Below are 27,093 nucleotides of genomic sequence, written 5' to 3' on the forward strand. Positions count from 1 at the left end.
TGTGAACACCCTTATGGTCAGTTGTGACCTTCTCACAAACGCTCAGGGTGACAAGGCAGAAACTACAATCTCCCTTTCCCTGAACACAAAGCTGAGGCCCTGGGAACCGCATGACACCCTCCTCCCAACACACAAAGGTCATACTGTCTGCAGGTGGTGGAGATATGATTAGAACTAGGGCCTCTGGACTCTCACTCTAGCGCTCTCCCCTCTGCACCAACTGGATAAACCCAAGTTCCAGGAAGTCCAAGGCCACTACCAGGGCAGGGGAGCAACTTAGGGAGGGGTAGGGTGGCAAACTGGAGAGCAAGGTCCAGAGAGGCTGTCTCCTGGCCTCTGGGAGAGACTCCAGCTGCTCTAAGAACACAGGCATTCACGTGCTCACTCCGTCGCCTTATCTGCAAAATGGGGTTGATAATCCATGCCCTGCCCCCAATGAGAAGCTTGTAGAATGTAAAGCACTCTGAACATTTCAGTTATTATTAGGAAAGGTGCAACATCCCCCACTCAGATCTCCAGGGACAGAGCTACATCCGGCCTTTCATTCATTTGAGATACTATGTATCAGGCACCGTGCTGGGCACTGTCCATACATGGCCTCATTTAACCCTCCAACAACCCAGTGGGGTTGGAGCCACTGTTGTCCCCATTTTACAGATGAAGAAACTCAAGTTCAGGAGAATGAGTTGCAATTCATCCCATCGTTTTGTTTATTCACGTAACTTTTACAAAAGCCTGCTCTGGGCCAGGCTCTGGGCCAAGTGCTGAGGTCACGAAGATGAACTAGTCCTTCCAGGAGACATGCCCATAAATTACTTTAATAACAACTCAGTACATGCTTCCACAGACAAGTGAGAGCCAGGGAAGGGGCAACTGGTTCCCTGGGGTTATGGGGAAGAGCAGCTGACCTTCCTCGGGACCCTGCACTGCTAAGGAGCCGTGATGGCGATCACAAGGCCTGGGTTCAAGTGTCGCTTCTGTCAAGGCTCTGCTGTGTATTCCCAAGGAAACGCCTTCTGCTACTGAGCCTGGGCTTCCACCTGAGAAATCAGGAGATTGGGTTTGTGATCCTGCAGCTGGGAGTCCACACCTCTGGTCAGTCCAGCTTCGGCCCAGCTAGTACCGAGGCTGAGCCTGGGACATTCAGACCAGGACCCTTGAAAGGCGCTGACCACCCAGCACAGTGCAGCACTTCGGGCCCGCAGCGCGGCTGGGGGTCCAAAGGGCGGAGCTCCGGCGGGGGCGGGGCTGAGACCTCCCGGAGGCGCGGCGCGGTCTTCCCAGCGCGTCTCATCCAGCCAATGAGCGCGCGGGAGCGGGGCGGCCCCGCCTCTGGATATAAGTCGCGGAGGACCCGGCGCGGCGCAGAGGTCTCCGAACCCGAGCCGGTGGGCAGTGCGCTCTCCTCGTCGCCGCGCGTGGCGGCCACGGGCGCACAGGAGCTCTGAGTTCGTGCGTCCTGGCAGAGGCAGCGGTCCGGTTCTGTTTCCTTTTGTCCGGGTGGGTTGCGGGGAGGGCAAGGGACCCGGATTCCTTGTGGCAGTAGAACAGCTGGCCGGGTCAAGGGGCGGCCTGCGCTGACCGTCCGCCCGTCGTCCCCGCAGGCAGCCAGCCCGCCGTCATGACCGACCACCTGATGCTCGCCGAAGGTTACCGCCTGGTGCAGCGACCGCCGCCCGCTGTGCCCGCCCACGGCCCCCAGGCGCTCCGGACGCTGCAGCCCTACGCGGGCCCGGGCTTGGACAGCGGGTTGCGGCCACGGGGGGCTCCGCTGGGCCCGCCGCCACCCCAACCTGGGGCCCTGGCGTACGGGGCCTTCGGGCCGCCGCCTGCCTTTCAGCCCTTCGCGGCGGGGCCGCCGGCGGCCGCCGGCAGCGCGCACCTGCAGCCCGTGACGACGATGTACCCCGGCCGCGCGCCCGCGCCCTCCGGCGCTCCGGGATGTCCCCCGGGTCTGCAGCCGGCGCCGGGATCCCCGGCCCCGCCGCCGCCCGTGCACGCCCTGGGCGGCATGGACGCCGAACTCATCGACGAGGAGGCGCTGACGTCGCTGGAGCTCGAACTCGGACTGCACCGCGTGCGTGAGCTGCCCGAGCTCTTCCTGGGCCAGAGCGAGTTCGACTGCTTCTCGGACTTGGGGTCTGGGCCGCCCGCCGGCTCTGTGAGCTGCTGAGCCCGGCCCGCCGCTTCCCGGGTGTGCCCGAGAGGAGAACGGAGTCCGCCCGCCAGACCGCTCACCCGCCGTCTGGGCCCGCACGCGCCCTCCGTGAGGGTGGAGGCAGCGGGCTAGTGCGCGGCGGTAACGCCGGCTGTGACACCTGGCGTCGCTCCGGGCCCTGCCTCCTGCTGGATGAAAATTGGGCATCACGTCTCTGACTAGGAGCCTCGTCGGTAAAAAGGGCACTGGACCCCCGTTAGGACTCCACGTTCTTGGATTCTGTGTCCTCTCCTCCCGACTCTCCCACCCTCCTCCACCCCCAATCTGAGCCATTCCAGGTCTCTGCCTGGTTCCCCCTCTCTCCTTTGGGTCCCTGGAGCTGCGCATTTACTGGGGCTTCTACTCCCTCCGCCTGGGCCCTGAGGTCGCTGGGCCTCCCGCCTTGGGGAGGGGACGATTGTACATACAGCCCCTGCAGAGTGGAGCAATGCCCCATCTGGCCTCCAAAAAAACAAAATAAAACTGGGTCACTTTACAGTCTTGCATTTTCATTTCCTTATCAGTCCAACCCTTGGCTATATTTGGCTTCTAGAGTCCTGAGGCTGTTAGGGACTTGGGGTGGGATGGAGACCACAACCCCTGGCAGTGCCCAGGAGAGGAAACTGACAGTTTCTTTCAAAATATCTGAGTTGTGCAACTGTTATGTCATAATCTGGAAAGGCAGACGCTGCCACCGCCAGAGGGCAGGGTAAGCCAAGGGCACCATTGGATTTCCCAGCTCCTGGGAGGGGGAGCTTGGTGGTGCTGCCCCCACATGTTGCTGGAAGAAGACTGCACAGAAGGTTAGAGGGGAGGTGGGTGGGACGTGAGGATTCAGAAAACCCTGGCTTTGAGCCATGGTGCTCTCCCTTGTCCGCACGTTCAGATTTCTGAGGCTGTGTGCTCAGGGAGAGATGGTCCCAGTCTCGGGTGGTTATGAGGATCAAATGCAATGTGAGGCCTTCAGCGCAGGGCCTGACACCGAGGCAGACCTCGATAAATGATAGTGATGGTTATTCTCCAGGTTGGTGCTACCTTTATTCCAGTCCCTGGGCCAACTGTTACATGCCGTTATGGGGTCACAGGTCAGGTAGGACTAGGGGATGATAGGACTAGACATCAACTCAGGTTGGTACAAGACTGTGATAAGGACTAGAAAACAGGACATTCCAGCAGGTAAACCCAAAGGAGGGAATGGTGTCAGCTGGTTGGGGATGGGGTCAGTTCAAGCTTTAGGGAGGTGGTGACATTTGCTGTGGTGGTGAGCACATCTTGAGGAGTTGGAGGAGGTGACATGCAAGGGAAGAGCCCGTTCTAAGGCAGGGAGGTTATACAGGTACAGGGCATGTACAGAGGAGGCATGTCTAGAAGCAAAAAGGCCTAATGGCTTTGCAGCAACATTGTGATGTAGGCAGAGTCCCCACTCAACAGACGAGGGACATGGAGCTTGCTCAGGCCTGGCAGGATTTGGCCTCGATCCTGATCACCATTGTGAGCTCATGGCCACCCTTTGCTGTTGATTCTGGAAAGATCCTTAGGTGTTTCCATGATGTAGGAGAAAGGCTGGAAGAGAGACTGAGGCAGGAAGGAGGCTGACTGGCACCAGCTCTGGAGCCAGCAGTTCAGGTATGGGTGACAGGAGTGTTTGGCAAATGAATAAAGGTCTCCCCTAAGATAATGGGGCTTTCTGGGGCAGGATGGGGTGGAAGGGTTGAGAGGCCTCTGAAAAGGGACTGGCCTGAGCTCTGGGCTCACAAAGGCCACTGTTTGCCCTGGCTTTGCCCAGGACCCCAGACCAGAGACAGAAGCTGGAGGGCTGGATTGGACTAGACACTGTTCTGATTCTCTTCTCTCTGGGCCTCAGTTTCTCCATTAGTAAAATGGGCTTAATATCCCTGATCTGCTATTTCACAAGGCATTAAGCCTCACAATAAGTGAGCAGCAAATTCGGGGATGGGTAGATAAGCAATTGACAAACTGTGTTCTCTCCTCTCGACTTGAGCCTGAGTGGAACAAGTCCTCTCCATATGGAAGGGATTCCAATGAAAACCCAACACCTGCCTCTTTCTAGAGTTCAGAGGGGAGGTAGAAGAGGGAGTCCAGCTGCTGAGTGACTTCCCATCCCCTATCCCTCCCAAAAGGGCGGCTGACAAGTTGGACAACTGACAGGTGGCCAGAGGAGAAGGTAAGGCTGGGGCAGCCCACCATCTGGATCCCCAAACCTCTGACCTATGGAGGGTCTGACCCTCCCAGCTGGAGGGAAAGATGAAGTGACCCTGCCAGAATGTAAAGCAAGCATGTCAGACTCACAGCCCGCAGGCCGCATGTGGCCCACAATGAATATTTTTGCTGCCCAACCAATATAACGGTATGTAAGAAATGTTTTAATAAAAATTTCGTAACTTAATTTTTACAATATCCTGTTATACATAATTATTAATAACGAACTACAATGTTCGTTCATGACTGATTACTATAATCATGTTGCATTAGTTTCCCTTACGCACCTTACGCGCAGGCGCACCATTTCTCTCCACTAATACTAGCAGCGGATATTTTAGAAGCCCATTGCCACGTCATTAGTCTTGGACTGACTTGTTTGGTGTGCGCAACAGGAAATATTTCGCTTTCGGAGAACAAGGAAAATAGGCTTATTTGCGTTACGCTTATTAATTTGTGCAGTTATTCAGTGTCTAGTAAGTTAATGTTCGAGAAAAGTTCAATTTTATTAAAATGTTTATTATTTTATGTTAACGATTACTCATTTATTTCAGCCCTTTGCATTCAGCATGTCTCTATCGAAACAAACCTACGTTTCTATGAAAATTGAAGCTGTTGTGTTTTTGCGGCCCACCTAAACTTAAACCTTGTTTGTTTGGCCCATGTTAGCCTTTGAGTTTGACAGGCTTGATGTAGAGGCTTGATGGAGAGCCTCAGGGTCCAGCTCCAGAAGCAGCTCTTACTTAGCTGCCTGACCTCAAGCAAATCAACTTACCTTCTGAGTCTCGGCTCTCCTACTGTACAGGCACACTGCAGGTTCAGTAGATCGCTGCAATAAAGTGAGTCGTAATCGTTTTGCTTGCCTTCCGTTTGTAAAAATGTAACATCTATGAAATGCAATAAAGCGAAGTGTAATAAGTCGGGGTATGTTTGTAATCCCACCAGCTTCCTATGGATTCAACAGGTATTTCTCACCTCTTCCCTGGGGCTGCCTCCTTAAAGCAACCCGCCTCCCTCTGTCCTGTTGATTTCACTCTCATACCTTGTCCGGGTCTTTGGACCTGGGAGGCACATCATAGGGTCCAGCACAAGCCAGGGGTAGGGACTAGGGTAAGGCAGGTGTCATTAGAGTCATAACAACAAGTGCTCCTTAAACTTGTGCTGTGGCTGCCTGGTTTGCCTCTCCCCTGTCCTGACTAGCACCTCCCTATTAGAGAAAATACATTCTTTCTAGGAAATATCAACCTTACAGGTTGATATAATAAGATTCTATATAAAGTACCTGGTACATGGTAGATTCTTAATAATTGAGAGCAGCTGCTATAATCATCTTCATCATCATCACCATCACCATCACCATTCCAGCTCAGCTCGGTGTTCAATAACCATTTGTTGGACAAATTAAATGAACAGTCTGGTCCTAGTCTTTTCCCAGGCTGCTTAGATCATTTAGCGGATTATGAAGTAATCCTCTTGAATTTCTTAATCCATTCTTGCCTAATTCTATGCCCTGCTGTTAGAAATGCTGGGTCAGGATTACTGCTGATTTCAGGACTAAGTCAGAATTTGTTGAGTCCTACTGTGTGCAGGTCTGATGGGGCCTAACAGCACCCAGTAGGTGCTCTTTCTCGTGCAACCTCTCCTTTAACTGCCACCCAGCCCTGTAAATTAGCACTGCTAGGTAGTTTCATCCCCATTCCAGAAGTCAGGAAATTGGGGCTCAGACAGTAAATTACTCCTCCAAGTGGGGTGAGCATGCCCACTCTAGTATATCCAGGACCCTTCCCTTCCCAAGCTGAGGCTGGCCAAGGATCTGCGTGGAACAAGAGCAGGGTCCCAGACCTGATTTTGCCACTTTGTGGCCATGGATACAGAGGAAGTCACTGAGCCTCTTTAGGCCTCAGTTTCTTCCTCTATACAATGGGGAAGAATACTCCCAACGTCAGAGGTGTGTGCGCAAGGATTCAAATGAGACCCGTTTCCGAGAGCACAGTACCAACAGCGCAGTGCTGTTTGGTTGGGGTGAGTTGGGGTGAATAGCCATGCCCTCCATCCCTAGGCCCCTGGTCTGAAGAGAGGAGACAGGCACATACTTTGGGACTTGAGATCTGGGCCTGCCTGGAGTGTGCAATGTAGAGACACATGTTGGGGGGGCCTGGGCAGGTGCTGCCACGTAGCTCAGGTCTGAGAAGCCCTGAGAGCTGGTGGTGATGAAAGGTAGGGGAGGACATCCAGGTAAAGGCCCGAGGCCGGAAGTGTGCCCTGCAGATAGAGGCAATACAGGAAATATAGGAGCTGTTGTTGGGAAACATGACCACAAGGACAAGGAGGAGAGAGCCTTGTCCCCGCCAGCCTCCAGGGCCTCCCCAGCCTCCACTCCAGCCACCCCGGATACACAGCGTTCCTTATGCCTCAGCTCCTGGGCCTCAGCCCTCCCCAGGCCCTTTCCCACCTGTGAAAAGGCCCATTTCATCACATATTGGGGTGGATGAGGAGTCTTTACCCCTAGACTGAGGTTTTGAGGACAGAACCTTGTCCCCACCTCCATCCCACATGTGGCTCAGTGTGGGTGTTGGAAAGCACTGGAGCCGAGTGGCTGCTCCCAGCCCTGACTGGGAGCTGCGGCTGAAAGACGGCCCTGGGCTGGAGTCCGAGTTGGAGTTGGGAGCTCTGAGCTCTAGTCCCAGCTCAACCATGAACTTGTGAGCTCTCTAAACTTTGTAGACAGGACCACATTCCTCACCCCTCACACGTGCTGGGGGGCAGTGAAGCTGCGCTGAGGAAGGGGGGCAGGGAAACACAGCCCTTCCCTAGCATGTCGGTGGGCCAGCACTGTGAGGGCAGCAGGCCTGACGTGCATTTTCTCCTTCAGTCCTCACTGTAGCTCTGGGAGTTGGGTGTAGGTTTTGGCCTTGTACTATGGAGGCTAAGCAACCTACTCAACCACACACACGGCTGTTCAGAAGAGGGTGTTCTTATTTTCAGGATGAAGAGAGGTCCAGATATGCCACAGAGAGCAGGGGTACGGCCAGGACAGGGAGTCCTACACAGCTCGTTAGAAGGTGGTGTGCAGAGGGACTTTCTCCTTTGCCTCCTCCTAGTGAGCAGCTATAGCTGGGGGCTCTGCCATAAAATTGGCACATCCAGGCAGCACCTCCCGCTTGGGCACCTCAGCCTACTCTGGCCAACACAGAGTATGAGCCTATTATTATTCGTTTGTTTTTAAAATACTTGCTTGAGCAGGGCTGGCGTGGCTCAGTGATTAAGCATCAACCTATGAACCAGGAGATCATGGTTCAATTCCCAGTCAGGGCATATGCCTGGGTTGCGGACTCGATTCCCAGTGTGTGGGGCATGTAGGAGGCAGCTGATCAATGATTCTCTCTCATCTTTGATGTTTTTATTTTTTTCTCTCTCACTCTTCCTCTCTGAAATCAATAAAAATATTTTTTAAATATATTTTATTGATTTTTTACAGAGAGAAAGGGAGAGGGATAGAGAGTTAGAAACATTGATGAGAGAGATACATCGACCAGCTGCCTCCTGCACATCCCCCACTGGGGACGTGCCCGCAACCAATGTATATGCCCTTGACCGGAATCGAACCTGGGACCTTTCAGTCCACAGACCGACGCTCTATCCACTGAGCCAAACCGGTTTCGGCAATAAAAATATTTTTTAAAAAAATAATAAAATACATGCTTCAGAGCCCCCCCTCAAGTTTTTTCACACACACATATATGATGTGTACATTATGTACCATACATTATATGCATATACATAACATACATCTCTTTTTTTACATAAATGAGATTATATTATTTTATCTAATTGGACTTACTTCACTTAATATATTTTGGAAATCTTCCCACATCAGTAAATATGGCTCTACCTTAATCTTTTTAATGACTGAATTGTGTATAATCTACTTAACTGGTTTCCTATTGATGGAACTTTAGCTTGTTTCCCAAATTCCACTGTCACCAGTAATGCTACAAGGAGCTTCCTTGTATATTTACCTTTAGACACCTGTGGGGATATCTCTGTAGAACGATTCCTCGAAGGGGAATTGCTGGATTAGAAGATATGAGCAAATACAATTGTGATAGTCACTGCCAAATAGTTCTCTGAGTGGCTGATTCATCCACCTTCCTGCCAGCGCTGTTGGCTCATACCCTTGACTACACTAGACATTAGCAATGTCTTCAATTTTTACCTCTATAAATGAAAAAAGATTATTTCTATTTCTTTGATTATCAATGAAGACATTAACTGCGTATTTGTATTTCTTCTAAGAATTACTTGTTCACATCCTGGCCCAGGCCCATGTTTCTACTGGGTTGTTTGTCTTTTTGTTATTGATTTATAAGAGCTCATATTCTATTGTGAATGGTAAACCTTTGTCTTTTGTAAATGTTGCAAATATTCTCTCCCAAACCCTTGCTGCTTATTTGATGTTGTTTATGGTATCTTTTGCCTTTTGGAAGTTAACAATTTTTATGTCACCAGATCTCTCCATTTTTTTCCCTCCATAGCTTCTGGGTTTAAATTAAGGACAGGAATGGTTTGGCTCACCTCAGAGCTAGTTGGAGACATGAGTAGAGTGTACATCTACCTGGGATCCTCACTCAGAGCAAGGTCAATAGACTGGCCACAGGGGTTGAAGGACAAGCCCAGATCTTGGGGTCATACAGACCTGGGTTTAAATTCTGACCTCAAACTACATATATGACATCTGTCAAAGCCACTTTACACTCTGAACCTCTGTTTTTGTTTTTCATTCTGATCTAAAATGCATCCCATTACACACACACCCAACTGGTCAGATCAATGATCTGACGAGCTCAGCCCAGTGCCTGACACACTGTAAGTTCCCAATAAGTGATAGTTGTTTCCAACGTTAATACTATCGGTGTTGAGAAAGCTATTAAAAGTATCCAGAAAAGGGGTCCAGGGTGGGAGGATCACTTCAAAGCACGTCCCCTGTAAGTGGCAGAAGACTGGGGCTCTTCAGCTTGCAGGGGGAGACCCAAAAGTACAAGTGGGCAACTGCTGTTCATGCCTTCCAACATCCAATCGCCCTTCTCCTGGTGGAAGGTTTCCCAATATTTCCTTTGGGGAACCACCTCTCCCTCATTTAATTTGGCTAAGTTTGCCTGTTCCCCTATATGTGATTCAAAATAAAATAATACTAAACTATAAAATTAATGTAAGAAATCCCCCCAAATCTTCAGTTTTCCATGACTTTTTTGAAATAGCAATGCTTTACCTCTTCCTCTTCTTCTTCACCTCAAAGTTTTTCAAAATTTCAGCTAGTGCCCTAATTACCTGAGCTGTCTGCTAGGTAAGTTATTCAGTACTGACTTATAACATCTCACCTAATACTCTCAATGATCTGACTTAATATATTATTATTTCATGTTATGTAGAGGCAAGGAAACCAAGGCTCATAGAGGTAAAGTGACTTGCCTACTACCACAGAGCTAGTAATTCACTGAGTTAAAATATTTAATGTACTTGGGATAGTACACATAGCAAGAGATATTTAAGTATTAGCTCAGCTGCTGTAACAAAGGGAACCAGAAAATGTAAAAGTGGCTTAGAGCAAAATGTATTTTTTTCTAGCCTCACCAAGACCCAGACTCCTTCCTTTCTTGTTGCTCTGCCATTCATGACCCTGACCTCATGAGCCAACATACATGCTCAAAGTCTGAGGTGGCTTTTTTAACTATCTTTCTATGGACTGAAAGTTGGGTCATGGACACCTACACATGCAGCTTTTAGGGAGAGGAGAATGAGGAGGTGAGCACACCCAATATTTTTAGGACCAGATATGCACATCACTTCCATTCAGATTCTCTTGACAAGAATTTAATCACATGACCACATTTAGCTGCAAGAGAGGCTGGGAAATATGGTTTCTACCTGGCAACCATGTATTCATCAACAACTCAGATACTATGGAAGATGGGAAGGCTGGATTTTGGTGAACAACCAGCAGTCTCTACCACAGTGAGTAGTAGTAATAAGTAGCTCACTTGAGATTAGAACTCAAGTCTCCTATGCCTCTGGGTATTTGGTAGGGGTGGGGAAGATGTCAGAGGTCTGAGTCTTATATAAAGAAAACAGTTGGAACTTAAAAGAATTGGTATGAGTCATTCATCACTCTGAATGCGCACCTTGAGTAATTCACTTCCCTTCTTTGAGTCTCAGTTTCTTTATCTGTAAAATGGGAATAACAATGGGACTTACCCATGGGTTGCTGCTGTGGAAGCACTTACCAAAGTTTGTGACACATACTAGGTACTCATATGGTGGAATGGAGGGGGTAGAATCTGGACTTGAGCACACAAAAGAAGGAAATTCCAGGGGAGGTGACAATGTGTGCAATGGCTAAGTGGCATGAATGAATAAGGCTTGACTGGGAAAAGCAACAAGTCCAGTGTGGTTAGCATGTAGGGTGGATGTTCAGAGGGGCAAAGGATATATTTGAAAGATGACGACCCTTGAGTGGCAGGTTGAGGAGCTTGAACTTGATCCTGTTGGTAATGGAGAGCCATGGAGTAATGAGCAGGATGGGAAAAGGATTAGATTTGTGTTTAGGAAAAATCACTCTGACTGCTGTGAGTAGAATGGATTTGAGACATTGGAGAATTCTGAGAAGACTCACACTGATTCAGGTAGCCACGAGGGGCCTAGGATAAGTAAGTGGTGACAAGGTGAGGCAGATGGGAGAGATTATAAAAACAGAAGTAATAAGTTGGTCATCTGGGGTTGATGTCCAGGTGGAGGCAAGCCAGGTAAATGGGCCAAGCACTCAATAGTGATGTCTGGACTGAGAATAACATGTTGTGGAGTTACTAGCATATCTGTGATTGCCATGGGAATGATGAAGGTGGGCAAGGACAGCACCTTGGGGGAACAGACATGTAAGAGAAGGAAGGACAGAGACTGAGAAGGAGCCTCTGGGAAGGCAGGAGGCGAACCAGCAAAGAAGATGCCGTGCAAGCCACGGGAGGTGTTTCCTGAAGGAGGTGCGGTCAGCAGTGTCTAATGCTGCTGAAAAGTCAAGTAAAATGAGGGCTGAAAAGAGGCTGTTCAATGTGGCAACCATGCAATGCAGAGCAGTTCTGGGGAGAACAGGGTGTGGGTCCAACTGCAGGGATCAGCAGGAGGTGGGAAAAGAGGAAGAAGGATCATCACATGTAAGTGGCTTGTTTCGGTCATCTTTGGGACCTCCATGTTTTTGTGGGTGGAGTGACCCATGTCTGGGACTTCTTTGAGGGGGATGTTACCCCTGGGTTTGGCCCAGATAGCGCCAGCCAGAGATGGGGTGCACCACCTCCCTTTGCTCAGGAGGTGGCAGCACCACACCAAGTGACACCTCCTGGACCAACCTAATGAACACAAACATCTTTGCAGGGAAATGAAGCTTAGTTTCCCCAACATAAAAACTTTTTGTGGGGGAGTCACACTCTTGCATGAGAGCCTTGGGCAGAGGAAACGGGATGTAACTTTTGATTCAGATCTTGGCTCTGTTGCTACTGGCTGAGTGACCTTGAGCAAGCCCTGCTTCCTGGTTGGCAAACTGAGGATAACAAGCCCTAACCTACCTCTCGGGTCACTGGGAGTCTCTAACCGAGTGTGGTTGTGTCTGGTGGTCTTGTGGGCATATTTAGGGCAGAGGTGGGTGGCAAGGACAGGCTCGGAAGCAAAGGGAGGGATCCAGACCCGAGGAGGCAGCCTGTGGTCTCACAAGGACTGGCCAAAGCAGTGCTTGCTTTCTTTTCTTTTCCTTTTTTTTTTTTAATGGCGCAGTAGTTTTTTTATATCTTTTTCTTTTTTTCTCCTCCCAGGGGGAGGGGGTGTTGGATGGAGCAGTGGTTTTGAAGTCAGGAAAACTGGGTTCAGATTTTGCAGCTGAGGGAATTCAGGCCCACACAGAGGGGAAATGACTTTCCCAGGGTCACCCCCCTCAAACAGGCACAGGCATCAAAACCAAAATGTCGAAAAGAATTTGATGCTTAATTTTTTTTTTTGAAGCATTGAGGTTGCATCATGGGGAAAACAGAACTCTGTGGGACTTCTTTGCCACTACAGTGTGGTTTTGTGTTGTCTGCACTTAGGACTTCTGAAGGTGTCCCTCTCCTCTGGTCCTACTTAGCCCACACATTCTGAGAGTGCCCCCCAAATCTTCTCCTTTCCCCCGGAGGTCATAAGAGGCAAATTAAGGAGCTGAGAGGAGGAAGGTCACCCAAGGACAAGTCTAAAGATCAAGAGACGTGGGCTCAGCTCTAGGCTCTGGCCTGGCTGACTGGGCCTCAGTTTCCCCATCTGCAAAATGGGGCAGTTGGAACAGCCAGCCCCTGGGAGCCTGGCAGCTCAGACCATTATAAGAGCTTTTGCTTCCCCTTGAGCTTCCCTGATCCCCTGCTCCAGTAAAGTTGCCTCCCAATGCTGTCACCATCCCATTTCCATTCTGTTTTCTTCACAGCATGTATCACTCTCTGAAATTATCTTGTGTTTTGTGTTTTTTTTTTTCTGTCTAGACAGTAATGCACTGTGTACCCCTTGTGAACAGGGACTTTGTGAGTTGGAGAGGCCGCTATCTTGGCTCCAGGCTGGCCTCACAACACCAAGCCAAGGTATTTACTGACGCCTTGTGGCTGTGGGCTCACACAACAGGTGCCAGGAGGATTCCCAGGCGGGAGGTGAGATCCCAGGTGGCCCCGCTTTCCTCTTGTTCTGCCAAACAGCAGTTGATAGTCACCTTTGTGCCCAGCCATGTGCAGAGGATGATGCTTCGTGCCTCCCAGGAGCTGAAGTGACACCTGGGTAAGGGAGGTGGCAAGCCATAAGGTCCTGGACAGGAGCTGAGGGGGAGTCTGGTGAGGGTAAGGGTAAAAGGAAAGGGCAGAGCCCACCCAGGTTCTGAGCAGGCAGGGCAGCCTGGCTCTCAGGCCTCAGGATCCTCCCAAAGTAATGTTTGCTCCCTCCTAGAAGTCGTGCACATCTCCCACCAACTTTAGAGGCTGTTGGGAAGTTGAAGGGGAGGGGATGGGGGGAGGAAAAAAAGAGAAGAGAAGGTGTCTGGTGCCAGGGAAGCCACTTGGGACAAAACAAAGATGTTTCAGGAAAGTAAAAAGAATGTTCTGCTTTGTAATGTTTAATGAAACCTTCCACCTCGCTGCTTCAAATAAAATCCACCTGACTAGCTGTGTTAGTCAGGTCTTGCTGTGATAATGCTGTGAAACAAGCAAGCCCCAAGTCTCAGTGGCCAAGAAAATCAAATATTATTGCACACTGCTTAATTGAACTGTAAGTCAATTGCAGTTCAGCGGATGCTGGCTGGGCCAGGCTGGCCTCCTTCCTGACTTCCAGTCTGGCTCAGGCCTACTTCACATGACTACATTCTGGGCCCAGGATGAAGGAACAACAGCTGAGTCTTCTCATGTTGGAGGAAGGAAGCACCCAGAGGTCTGGCAGAACCTGCCATGCCCCTTATGACCTTACCCTAGAATAAGCACACTGTTTTTCTGCACACGTTCCGCTGGCTAGGGTAAATCCCATGGCCAGCCCCACAGTCAGTGGGGAATAGATGCTGTGGTTCTCAGATGCCCCCCTCAGGGCCAGTGCACCCATTCCCCACATGCTGGGGATCTCAGCTGCTGACTCACCACAGTCTGGGAATCAAGCTTGGCCTTAGGGAACCGCCAAAGTCAGGACCATCCCGTGGCCAGTGGTTAGCTGATGCATAGAAACATCCTTCCCTCACTTTGGTACAACTCTGAAGGGCTATTTGAGCTCCAGAGCTCCTGAAGGTCAGCAGATACCTAGGTTGAAATCACATTACAGATCCCCCTCTCCCTCTGCCGGGTCCTGCCTTCCTGACAGCCTTACAGCCTCCGGAGAGCACTCCCCAATAAACCTGCACGCCACTGTCTGTCTCCGAACCTGTCTGTAGGAAACCCATTGTAAGACAGGTAGGAAATTACACTCTGCCCAAAGGTAGCCATGGTAACGATGAGGAAGGAAGGCCTTCAGAGGAATAATACAATCTAATACCATCATGAAAGAATGTATCATGGAGACAGATCTGACTTATTAGACACGTGCTCAATGTGTATGCAAGGTGAGAATTAGTCCACCAGTTTTTGGTTGGGATGATTTTATCTTTTCCTCTGTTGTAGCAAAGGTTGTGGGGCTAGAGAAAGGTTTCCAAACCACCTGGTTCTGTTATATCTAGACACGTGTTTAGGTCTGTACAGCTGAGAATGAGCAAGCCCCAGAATGGATTCTCAGCCCTGAGTGTTTACAGCAGAAAGGGGGCCAGGATGGCGGTCAAACTCCACTCCAGGTGCTATGGGCTGAACTGTGGCTTTCAAAATTCATCTGTTGAAGCCCTAACCCCCCAGTATTTCAAAATGTGACCATTTAGAGAAATGGCCTTTAAAGAAGTGATTAAGTTAAAAGGGGGTTCTTAGGGCTGTTACCTGACAGGCAGGGACTGGCCCAGAGCGGGTCTACCTCAGGCTGGCCAGTGGTGCGTGGGTTCTTGACTTCAGGCAGGAAAGATTTCACAACAGGAGTCCAGGTGATTTTGAGAGGATGTTTATGAAAGCTGGGGACAGTGAAACAAGGAAGGGCCTAGGATAGAAGAAGCAACAGGAGAGACCTAGGCAGGTGGCTCTGGCTCTCTAGGAATGTTATAGGAAAGAAGTGAGCCAAGGTGGGGCTGCTGTCAGCTCACAGGGAAGTCAGAGAAAGGAGGGCCTTGGAGGCAGGTCCAGGGGTTTCGCTGCCCACTGTTGCCCTGGTTGCAAGTCCCAAGGGGGTTCCTAGAGATCTGCCAGAATCCTTTGTTTGGGAGGGGGGCGTGTATCTGTCTTCTGCAGGAGGGAATCCTAGGGTGGTCTCGGGGGAGGGTCTCAGCAGAATATTCATCAGTTTTCCAGGTGAGTTTTTCAATATGTTGATGTACCAAACTGAGCTCATAGAGGGACTGGGTCATGTTCTGGTCAGCCTCACCTTCAAAGAATGTCACTGAAGAGGGACCGGGACCAGGCAGGTCTGTCCCAACACAGTCTAGAATGTGGAAACTATTTGCTCCTAAGTGTCCTTGTTCAGGGAAGATAAGTCCTTGGGTTTATTATCTGGCTGTAAATTGCTCACCAGTTTGTTCAGCTATCTGCCTTCGTTGCCCCATTCCACTTGCCAAGGAATTTTCCTAGCTTCTCTCTAACCTGCCTCAGGGCAGGCCCTAATCCAATATGAGTGGTGTCCTTATGAGAAGAGATGATTAGGAGAGAGAACAGACATGTTTACACACAGGGAAACCATCCTGGGAAGACCTGGGAAGGAGATGGACCATCTACGAGCCAAGAGGAAAGGCATCAGAATGAAACCAGCCCTGCTGGCACCTTGGCCTTGGACTTCCAGCCTCTAGAATGTGAGGAAATCATGTGCTGTGGTTTCAGGCACCCGGTATGTAGCATTTGTTGTGAGGGCTCCGGCCAACTTCTACACCAGGGTGGCAGCCTTCACAATCCTGTTCACACAAGAAGTGGGTACGGAAGGAAGGGGTGCCACTCGCTCTCTCAGGGGGGAAACAGAGAAATTGTCTGAGCAACAGCAACGTTCCAAAGTACGTGACACAAGTTCACTAAATTGGGAAGTATGCGGCATGGTTTTCTTTGACCTGTAAGAGTGTAAACATTGAAAGATTCAGAGCACCCCACCCCAAGGCAAGCTGAGCCCCTTACAGCACTGAGCCGGGGCCCTCAAGAAGCCATGGAGCTTCTGCCTTTGCCCTCTTGTTGTGGGAAGAAGCCCAGTCTTTGGAGCATGGGAAGGCACATAGAGCAGAGACGAGCCATCCCACACGTGGACCAACCAGGGTGCTGACAGCCAGCACCAAACACCAGACATGTAAGTGAGGCCGTCTTAGACCATCCAGCCCCAGCCAAGATGCCAGGTGATTGCAACTTCATTCGTGATCCCAGGTGAGACCAGCAGAAACTGCTCAGCTGAGTCCAGCCCAAATCGCTGACCTACAGAATCAAGAGTAAATAAAATGGTTGCTTTAAGCTATTAAATTTTAGGGTGATTTGTTATATAGCAATAGATAAATGGTACACTAAGCTAAAATCATATCTGCTCTTGAGACCACATTTGATGACAGTTTTGGGACTCCCATAGCCACCTGCAAACCCTCCTTGCTGAGCCAGACAAAATGAGAAGATGTAGAGTGGTATGTGCATTGGTTAATTGTGCATCTGTTTTCCCCAGGGGCTGGATGACCTCAGGGCCATACCTGGGTCTCCTGTGTTGTTCCCGTGTATTATGCTGAGTCGGTGTCTGATTTACAGCAGGCGCTCCACAGCCATTTACTCAATTAGTGAAATGCCATGGGACTTGGTTACCAACATCTCCTGCTTCCTAACTGGTCTCCCTGCACCCAGACTTGCTCCCTCAAATCCATCTTCCGTCCTAGGAAGAAAACTTTCTAAAATACAGATCTACCCTGGTTTGATCCCTGATCAGAATCTCTCACTGGTTCCCCACTGCCCTCACAGTTAAGTCCTATCTCTTTGGAGGGAGTTATGACATCCAGCAAACCTTGACCCCTATTGAATTGTCAAGTCCCATTTTGCATCACTCTCTTCCTTGCCGTCTAGGCCCAGTCACAGGGATTTCTTTCAGTTCCTTTCATGTACCACACTCTCTGGTGCCTCTGGACCTTTACACATACTATGCCCTCTAGCTGGAACATCTACCCCCACCCCAAACCCCAATCTCCACGTGTGGCTAAATCCTACTCATGCTTCAGTTGTCCGTTTTGCCTGGATTGAGCAATGACAAGAAGTACAGATCTACACTGGTTCCTGGGCAGTGGCTAATGGTTTGGCTGGATGTTCAGGAACTCAGAAAGCACAGAATTGGAGGATTTGTGATAAGGAAGACTTAGGAAGAGGTACTTAAATGGACTTTCAGAAATGGGCACAGAGAGTGAAGGTATTTCTGACCCAAGTGAAGTCTCATCAGAGGGCATCATGGCAGGGGAGGCTCTGGATAATCAGGTAGCCAGAAGGCACATCCTGGGGACGTCAGTCAGCCTCGTTCTGTAGTCCCTCCAGGGCTTCCTCAACACACTCTTGAGCAACGGGGTGATGGTGGGAAAAATGGACACTACTTATGGGTTCAACAATATGGACTTGCCTCACCAAGGCCGATCTGGCTAATGCCACTACTGTATGCCCGACTTACCATCCACAGAGACAATGTTGACTATCCGATATATCACCACTCAGAAGGGTTCCTCTGACTACCTGGTGCCAGGTTGATTCCACTGGATTCTTTCCAACACGGAGAGAGCAGTGATTTGTCCTTATTAACACAGCCAGAATATGTTTCCAGGAATCAATGGGAGGTCATGAGAGTGGTTTTCTCACTATTATTTCTCACACACAAAGCCCCACAGTATTAGTTTCCTGTGGGTACTGGGACAAATTACTTGGTGACTTAACACAACAGAATTTATTCTCTCACAGTTCTGGAGGCCAGAACTGCAGTCGTCTCTCTGGGCCTAAATCAAGGTGTCAACAGGGCTGCCCTCCCTAGACTCTGGGGGAGAATCTCTGTACCCTGACTCTTCCAGCTTCTGGCGGCTGCTGGCATCCCCTTGCTGTGGACACGTGACTCCTGTCTCTGCTTCTGTCTTCGTATTGCCTCCTCCTCTTCTGTGTATGAAATCTCCCTCGGTCTCTTTCTTAAGAGGACACTTGCAATTGGATTTCGGATTTGCTGGTTAATCCGGGATAATCTCCTCATGTCAAGATCATTAACTTAATTGCATTTGCAAAGATCTTTTTTCCTTATAAGGTAACATTTTATAAATTCCAGAGATTGGGACCTGATATTTTGGGTGGCTGTTATTCAGGCTACTGCACCCACTCACAAAACGTTTGCTTCTTGTGCCCACAATGTTGGGCTCTGCTAGTTTGGAGGTCTTAGTTCTCAAGGGAAGGGAAGCAACACAGTTTTCATTGAATTGGAAGTTGAAACTTCTAACTGGCCATTTTGGGCTCCTCATGCTACTAAACCAGCAGGGAAAGAACAATTAATGTATTGGCTGCCTTACTGATCTTCATTACCCAGGGGAAACTTGCTGCAGGAGGATAAGGGTGAGGAGGACAAGGTCTACAACCCAGGGGAATCTCTACAGTCCCTCTTAGTGCTTCCATGTACAGTAATAGAAGTTAATGAAAGCTATGGCACCCCAAACCATGCAGGGCCATTGAGGATTCAGAACCTTCAAGAATGACTATTTGGGTCACTCTACCATGTAAAGAACCCTAAGCAGCTGAGGTCCTGGCTGAGGGCAAAGGGAACATAGAAGGGCAGTAGAAGAAAAAAAGATATATATGATCAACAGATATACAGTATAGATCAACCATGGCATTGTGATGAGTTACCAAAAGGCCTGCATGCATATTTTCTTCCTTGCTTGGTGTGTGTGTGTGTGTGTGTGTGTGTGTGTGTACACGTGCATTATGTATTAATTTATTTTTCCTCCCTTCTTCTTTTCCCCTGTTGTTTTATATAGATTGTGATGGCTACCTTAAAAGCTTATTGTTCAGTTGCAGGAGGGGAGAAATTAACATTACCCAAATGTGGATTCAACAACTAACGCCTAGAGATGGAAACATCTATTGGATAGTGGGACTTTGTGTTTTTCCCATTTTGGGGGGAGAGAGTTAGTGCTTTCATCTTATTAGGTGGAAGTTACTGTTGCTATATGCAGATTCAAATATGTGTGGATTGATGTGTTTGTATACTGAATGTCCAAAGGGGTGGACTGTAGCAGTTATTAAGCTACTAGAGGCCCGGTGCACAAAAATTCTTACACTCGGGGGAGGCGGGGGAGGGGGGACGGAGGGGTGGTGTCTCTCAGCCCAGCCTGCATGCTCTCACAATCTAGGACCCCTCGGGTAGGGTCCAGTCCCATGGCAGCATGGCTCTGGTTCCCTGGGCCTGCAGGCTGTGGGGGGCGGGGGGGAGGGACCAAGAGGCCAGTCCCATGGCAGCATGGCTCTGGTTCACCAGAGCCTGTGGGCAGGGGGAGGGACTCAGAGACCAGTCTGATGGCAGCATGGCTCCATTCCCACAGCTCCCTCACCTGCGCCGCGCCACGGGCGGTTGGGACCCAGGACTCGCTCCCGCCACGCTGGCCAGGACCCTAGCCTGGTGTTTGGTCGTCTGTCCAGTCATTTAGGTCATGACGGATCCTGGCTTTTTATGTATTAGGATTGTCTTTTAGTGCCAAATGCAGGCTCTGTAGTCTGTCATATGAGGACTGGGACTCCTCAAACCACATTACTCCTTTGTTAGCTGCCCTTGACAATAAGGGACACTAGGGAAACACTGGAAGGCAGGAGGAGTGGAAACCTCCTTCTTCCTTCGCTTACCAACCTTATCAGCCACAGCCCGGTAGCAACAGTTGATTGCAGCCTCCGGCATTTTTCTGCACTCCCAATCTTCACTGCATCCCCTAAGAGGGACTATCACCAACCAGATAGCAGCCCCTCTTCAGACCTCTGAGCCCAGCACTTTAGGGCGCATCCCCAATCAAGCTTGTGGTTTCTGCTAACCCCACCTCCTCCCTTGTGTCGCTGCTTTAGGAGCAGTAGCTGCTTTCTGCAGTGATTTTTCTCCAGGTTGTCTCAGTGTTCTCTTGTGTTCAAGAGTAAAACAAGTGTAACCCATTCCCTATAGAAAATTCTCTTTGCTGAAAAACCTAGCATCGTTTCTGTTTCCCTGACTGGGCCCTGACTGATGTACACCATTAGGAAAGTGGCACCACTCTTCACTGAGGTGCTGAGCCAAAAGAAAGTTAATTTGAAGGTGCAGGGGGTCATCATGAGAGGTCAGCTTGCCTGAGAGGAAGGCTGAGACAGAAGACAGAAAGCTGACGTGTTTTATTACCTGGATCTAACTATGCATTGAGCCAAATCCAGCCCTTGGACTTTTCATTATCTGGGCCAATAAGTTTCATTTTTGCATAAGCTATAATGGATTGAGTTTTTGTTGTTACAACCGAGAGTCCTGACTAATCCAAATCACCTCCTCCCATCCCCAGGCCAGGTGCCCCACACCACAGCCACCAAACAGCCAAGGCCAACCACATCCTACAGAAAACTTTAATGAAACCAATAAGTTAATAAGTTAACAAAGTGAGGTACTTGCATATCTGAGAACCGGTTTGGTGGAGAACCTTGATTGCGGAAGGAGCGAGGGCTTCTTCCCCAGTCTCCTTAGTCGGAGGGTAATCCCATTCTCCTGCCCCTCTCCACAGCTCTGTCTCTGAGGGGCCAAGGGGTGGCTCTCTGGGGACAGTGCAGCGCAGGTGAGGTTAGCCAGGAGAGGCTCCATCCAGGGCATGATGGTGACATGCAGAGGGCATGTTGGGCAGAGGCTGGGCACCATGGGGCTGAGCAAGATCCAACCCCAGCCCTGGCGCTGGTGCATGCAGGTCCCCAGTCATGAGATGCAGGTGGCTGGGCCTGAGCCCCTTGTTCACTGGTACCCCATAGAGGGTCTCCCTACACATCACTCTCCTGCCACCTGCAATAGCTTTGCAGAAGAGGGACACAGAGTAGGGATACCAAAGAGGTGCTGGGGGCCTGGAGTGGATGGGGGTTTATGCCAGTATAGGGGCTGCCAATTAAAGTGAACAGTGGGGTATGGAAGGAGGGGAAACAATGCATGTGAGTGCTGGATGCACAGTTGGTGCCTGAACAATGGTGGTTGCTAGGTGCATTATTTTTCTCTCTGGGAGTTACAGTGACTAGGAAGGCAGCAAGCCTAGATAGAAGCGGGCCTGATAACCATCTGGGGAGGGGCCTGGGGTCTTTCCAGTGCTATCCAGGCCCCAGAGGCCTAGGCCTGAGTTGTGCTGTGGGGACGTCGAGGAGGGCCCTTGGGGACAGGCAGAGGCAGCAGTTAGGGCTCCTGGACCAGTGAGGAGTAGATCTTCTTGAGAAAGGAGAGCTGGTAAAGCTCTGGGGTGGGGCCTAGAGAGACCTGGGGTCACTTCAGTGCTCCCTCTCCTACCTGGATGGAGTGGGGGGCACCACTTAGTGGACATCATCCTGCAAGGACAGTCCACTGGCATCAGCTGCAGGGGCCCCGGGAAGGCTAAGTGGCTCTGTGCTAATGTCTCCATGTGTGTCATTGTGTGTCAGTGTGAGTGTGAGAGACTTTCTGCATGTCTGGGGAAACGAAAGAGACATGTTCGTGTGATGTGGGAGCATTGTCTGTGGGAGATTTGGTGGAGAACACAGAAACGTGTGCTGTCGAATGTGAGTGGAGGGCCAGAGAGAGGAGTGGACACCTGGCAGGAAGAGGGTGCTCCTGGGAGGGGACACTGAAAAGGGAAGAGAGGCCCAGATGCTGCTCTTGGAGGGGGTAAGGGAGAAACAGGCCCCATGCTGGGTGGAGAGGGGTGATAAGCCAAAGATTGGAAATGGGGACCATGGCCAAGCAGCCTGAGACCAGCTACTGCTGGGGGCCCATCTCCCAATGAGGGATGGGCAGAGGGACCCCATGGGGGTCCCCAAAGTTGCATATTTAACATAGTTTGCATATATGGTGCCCACCTGCCTTATGGCAGGGTCCTGTGCTTGTGGGTACCTGTGAGGGCACCTTGGGCCCACCCCCAAGGGGGCGGGGACTTGGCGGGAGGGCTTCCCTGCTCTGTCCGAAGGGCGGGCCGAGAGACCTCACCTTGCATAGCTGGAAGCTGGTTCAAGACCCAGAGCCCCAGCGACCCGCTCCCACTCTCCGAGCAGTGCCCCTGCCGCGGGCGGGTTGGGCCTTGATGGAACGGGCAGGGCACGGGGGGCCCAGAGGTCGCGGGGCAGCGCTGCTGCTGCCCTCTGTGCGGCCTGGCATCTCACGCTCCTGAGGTGGGGCCCACAGCCCGAATCTCGCCTACCCAGGCAGCTCAATGCTGCGCATGGCCTCTCTCCCCGCGAGGGGCGAGTTCAAGTAAGAGCAGAGTCCCCAGGCCTCCGGGGGCGGGTCCGAGCGCCAGGCCGAGGGGCTGGCCGAGTGCGTCCCGACGCTGAGAAGCCCCTCAGTCCATGTTGGTGCTGACCGAGCGGGAGATGCTGAGCGTCTGTGCGGAGATGGAGATGTCCTCGTGGTCCACGGGGCTGTGGTAATCCGAGGTGATGTCGGGGTCTAACAGCGGCATTTGCACGGTGCCCAGGCTGGCCGAGGTGCCGGAGCGCAGGCACCTCGAGTAGAAGCCCAAAAGCAGGTCCAGCTTGTGCTCGATGGACTGCACCTGGGGGCGGGGCGCGGGTGGAGGCGGGTCTGGGCCGGGCCTGGAGGCGGGGCTTGGGGCCGGGACCGGGCGACGCTACAGGTGGGGCTTGGGAGGAGCGCGGCTGCGCGGAGGGCCGGGCCGGGACCGGAAGCTGGAGGAGGGGCTTGGCCCGGGAGGGGCGCGTCTGGAAAGGCGGAGCTCGGAGGGCGGGACGATGCTGGAACCTGGGGCTTTTGCCTCCGAACAAAATTAAATTGCGTCTGGATGGAATAATCCGGGCGATGGAGAGACGCCAGGCGGGGTTAAATTAAGTTAGGTGGGACTTAGTTGGGTTTAGCTGAGACTAGAGCAACCTGGGGCGGGGCTGGGCAGGAGCGCGTGGGTTTCTCGGGGGCGGGCTTACTGGGGGGCAGGGCTTAGCTGTGGGGCGGGGCTCCGCTGGGCCCCCGCCGCGAGGGTCCTGCTCGGGCCTCCCCGGCTGGTGAGAGGTCAGGGTTGCGGCTCTAGAGAAGCGCACCCTCCCCTTGCGCGCTTGTCCCCGCGGCTTTCCAGAGCGTCCGGTTGCAGGACTAGGTCTGCCACACCCATGAAACGCCCTCTGCACACTCACCTGCTTCTCCACCTTGACCACGCGGCCCAGCATGCTGATTTCATCCGCCGCCTCCGTGTCCGAGGTCCCCTTGTCGCCCTTCTCCCGGGCCTTTCGGTCCCCGGGGCACCTGCCCACAATCTGGTCCACACTGTGGGGGAAAGGGAGCCGTCAGAGGGCTCAGACACACGCCACTCTTCCCGTCAGAGGGCTCAGACACTCCTTCCCACAAGATCTCGAGGTTGCCTGCTGCAAGGGGAGACACGGCCTGCACCGGTGTCCTGAGGGAGGGGGCCTTGCCAAACGGAGGGACTGGCCACTGCTTGGAGGGTGTTCCAGTGAGCTGAGCAAAGGCAGCACACAGAAGCACGACAAGTGACACAGCCACCTAGTGGGCGGACAGGTGGGAAATGGACTGGGAAAAGAGGAAGAGGCACAAGTGGGGATGTGAGTGATAAGGTAGACAAGGCTGGAGCTGGCCCCACCTTACTTTTCTGCTCTCCTTTACAGCGAAATTCCTGAAAGTGTTTTCTCTACCCGCTATCTCCAATTTCGCTCCTTCCGTTCTAAAGGCTACTCCAGTCAGGCTTTCATTTCCACTACTTCATCAACTCTACTGCTGTCAAAATCCCAAATGACCTCCATGTTGCTAGATTCAATGATCATCTCCCAGTCCTCATTATACTCGCCCTATTGGCAGCGCTGGGCACATCTGAGCACCCCTTCTTCCAGTACTTTCTTCATTTGGGTTCCCAAACACCACCCTCTCCTGGTTCTCCTACCTCCCTGAGTCTCCTGCGCTGGCTCCTTTATCCCTACAACCTCTGAATACTGCAGGACCCAAGGTTCACTCCTGGAACCTCTCCTATGCATTTAACTCTCATTCTCTGTGATGTCTTCCGTTCCAGATGTTCATTCCACTACACACTGTCCACACCAAATCTATATCTCCAGCACCATACCTCTCCTCTGAACCCCACACCCTTCTAACTGCCAGATCATCACTCCATTTGATGCCTGATAGGCGTCACAAACCCAACATGTCCCAATTTTTCTGATCAAAACTTGCTCCACTCATTGCCTTCCCCATGTCAATAGACAGCAACTTTTCCCTCTTGCTTCAGCCCAAAAACCCTGGCTTCATCTTGGACACCGTTTCTCCCCCTCTTGCACACCATCAGAAAACCCTGTCAGCTCTTCAAAATACTGTATATCTTCAAAATACTGTATATCTAGAATCTAACCATGTCTACCCTTGGCCCAGGTCCCCATCATCACTTGCCTGGATGTCTGAAGTAGCATCCTCAATGGTCTCCCTGCTTCCATCCTAAGTTCCCTTATAAGCCATTTGCAACACACCACCTTGGACAGTGGTCGGCAAACTCATTAGTCAACAGAGCCAAATATCTACAGTACAATGATTGAAATTTCTTTTGAGAGCCAAATTTTTTAAACTTAAACGTCTTCTAACACCACTTCTTCAAAATAGACTCGCCCAGGCCGTGGTATTTTGTGGAAGAGCCACACTCAAGGGGCCAAAGAGCCGCATGTGGCTGGCGAGCCGCAGGTTGCCGACCACGGACCTAGGATGATCCTTTTAAATTATAACTCAGATCTCATCAGTCCTTGCGCAAAGCCCTCCAATGCTTGCATCTCGCTTTGGATGAACACCAACGTCTTCACTGTGGCCTACAGGGCTTTATACAGTCCACGTGCCATTAGCCTTCTAACCTCATCTGCCACTTCTCTCTCCTCAGGCACAGTAGGCTCCTTGCTGTCCCTAGAACAACCACTCCAGCCGCATGCCCATCTCAAAGCCTTTGCCCTTGCTGTTCCCTCAGGAAAACATTTAAACAGCCACAGGGCTGCTTGCCTCGCCTTCAATTTTTTCTCAAACATCACCTTCTCTCCTATTTAAAACTAGAGGCCTGGTGCACGAAATTCGTGCACGGACGGGGGTTGTCCCTCAGCCCAGCCTGTACCCTCTCAAATCTGGGACCCCTCAAGGGATGTCCGACTGCCCGTTTAGGCCCGATCCCTGGGATCGGGCCTAAACGGGCAGTCGGACATCCCTCTCACAATCCAGGACTGCTGGCTCCCAAATGCTTGCCTGCCTGCCTTCCTGATTGCCCCTAACCACTTCTGCCTGCCAGCCTGATCACCCCATAACCACTCTGCTGCCAGCCTGTTTGCACCCAACTTCCCTCCTCTGCCGGCCTGGTCACCCCTAACTGCCCTCTCCTGCAGGGTTGATCACCTCCAACTGCCCTCCCTTGGGGCCTGGTCCTTCTCAACTGCCCTCCCTTGCAGGCCGGGTGCCTCCCAACTGCCTTCTCCTGCTGGCCATCTTGTGGTGGCCATCCTGTGTCCACATGGGGGCAGGACAGCTGGTTTGCCTTGAAGGGTGTCCCTGATCAGGGTGGGGTACCCTTGGGGCGTGGGTCGGCCTGAGTGAGGGGCCTGTGGTGGTTTGCAGGCAGGCCACGCCCCCTGGCAACCCAAGCAGAGGCCCTGGTATCTGGAATTTATTTTCCTTCTACAATTGAAACTTTGTAGCCTGGAGCAGAGCGAAGCCTGGGGCTCCCTCCAAGGCCCGCAGGCATTTGTGTTGGGTTTATAATTGAAACTTTGTTGCCTTAAGCGGGTGGGCCTGGCCAGGGAGTGTGGAAAGCTTTGCTTCCCCTGTTGCCGGCAGCAACCCTGGCCTGCTCTCTCAAGCTCCATTCTGCCGCCATTTGTTTGAATTTGTTTACCTTCTATAATTGAAACTTTGTAGCTTGAGTGGAGGCTTAGGCCTGCAACGGCTGGCAGAAAGCTTGGCTTCCTCTGTTACCTAGGAAACCTTGCTCTCTGTGGCTGTAGCCATCTTGGTTTGGGTTAATTTGCATGCTTGCTCTGATTGGATGGTGGGCGTGGCTTGTGGGCGTGGCCTGTGGATGTGTCGGAGGTATGGTCAATTTGCATATTTGTCTATTATTATATAGGATAGCAAACACCAAAATTTAGCCCCCTTTTTTTCTTAGCATTTATTATTGTCTGACATACTCCGTCTGTTCTCCTTCCACTAGAATGAAGGCCCCAAGAGGGCAGGGACTCTGTTTTGCCTTCTACCATATCCCACTGCCTGGCAAGTAACAAATACCAATGACTATTTCTTGGGAGAACAAATGAATGAACAGGCAGTGAGAATTCTGGACACCGAAGGGCAAAATGTAGGTGATTTGGGGTCTTGGTATGAGAGTTCTTCCTATATGCTGGGTGGGGAAAAGTGCCAGGGAATTCCAGAGGTAAGAGGTGGGCAGTATGGAGGACCGTCCCCTTGGCAGGTGGGAGGTTATTATTTTAAGCCCATTATTTTATGACCAGGAAACAGTCATCTAAAGACGTCTCCTGAATTGTGCAGGCCAATAGGGTTCTCACAGAGGACCTGCCGCTGGCTCATTCTTCAGGTTCAAAACAAGCAAAGGGTCTGGCCTCAGCCTCCAGAAACTCCAGCCTCCGTAGCGGCCCCTAGGGGGCACTCGGTCTTCGTTCCGGCTTTGGACTTGGGACCCAGCGCGGAATCTGGGGCCAAGGCCTCCTTGCCCGGCTCCTGGGTTGGGAGCAGGCGCACCCACCGGGTCTGCAGGCTCTTGATCCGACCCAGCATGTCCAGGTGCCCTGCCGAGTACTGCTCTATGACGTCCTTCACGTCGTACGGTCGCAGCGTCTCCTTGAATTTCCTTTTGGCCACCAGGAACTTCAGGATCCTGTAGA

The 27,093-nt window shown here is 51.4% G+C and overlaps 2 protein-coding genes and 1 long non-coding RNA gene across 6 annotated transcripts in view; 2 read left to right on the top strand and 1 right to left on the bottom strand.

Annotated features, from left to right (window-relative positions):
- The first annotated feature begins 1,467 nt into the window (after nucleotides 1-1,467).
- On the top strand, nucleotides 1,468-2,695 carry CITED4 (Cbp/p300 interacting transactivator with Glu/Asp rich carboxy-terminal domain 4). Its single transcript, XM_028160289.2, has one exon. It carries the CDS (start codon nucleotides 1,622-1,624, stop codon nucleotides 2,171-2,173), a length of 552 nt encoding a protein of 183 aa, XP_028016090.1. The 5' UTR covers nucleotides 1,468-1,621; the 3' UTR covers nucleotides 2,174-2,695.
- Nucleotides 2,696-2,952: 257 nt separating this feature from the next.
- On the top strand, nucleotides 2,953-16,481 carry LOC114234978 (uncharacterized). 3 transcript variants are annotated; one of them, XR_008556893.1, is made up of 4 exons: nucleotides 2,953-3,000; nucleotides 4,269-4,565; nucleotides 12,967-13,128; nucleotides 15,749-16,481. It is a non-coding gene; the product is annotated as an uncharacterized LOC114234978 (long non-coding RNA). The 3 variants fall into 3 exon arrangements; XR_008556892.1 differs by lacking the exon at nucleotides 2,953-3,000 and adding an exon at nucleotides 3,406-3,823; XR_008556891.1 differs by lacking the exon at nucleotides 2,953-3,000 and adding an exon at nucleotides 3,406-3,823 and having other exon boundaries at nucleotides 4,339-4,565.
- Nucleotides 16,482-22,479: 5,998 nt separating this feature from the next.
- Nucleotides 22,480-27,093, bottom strand: part of KCNQ4 (potassium voltage-gated channel subfamily Q member 4) — a 54,844-nt gene continuing 50,230 nt past the window's right edge. For both annotated transcript variants that reach the window (XM_054720469.1, XM_008151298.3), the window contains 3 exons: nucleotides 26,955-27,086; nucleotides 23,359-23,488; nucleotides 22,480-22,766 (listed from right to left, as the gene is read on the bottom strand). In XM_054720469.1, coding sequence (XP_054576444.1) covers nucleotides 22,554-22,766; nucleotides 23,359-23,488; nucleotides 26,955-27,086 — 475 coding nt within the window. In that variant the 3' untranslated portion in view covers nucleotides 22,480-22,553. The remainder of the gene's footprint in view (nucleotides 22,767-23,358; nucleotides 23,489-26,954; nucleotides 27,087-27,093) is intronic.

Source organism: Eptesicus fuscus, chromosome 9 (genome assembly GCF_027574615.1).
Source record: "Eptesicus fuscus isolate TK198812 chromosome 9, DD_ASM_mEF_20220401, whole genome shotgun sequence".
Taxonomy (NCBI): domain Eukaryota; kingdom Metazoa; phylum Chordata; class Mammalia; order Chiroptera; family Vespertilionidae; genus Eptesicus; species Eptesicus fuscus.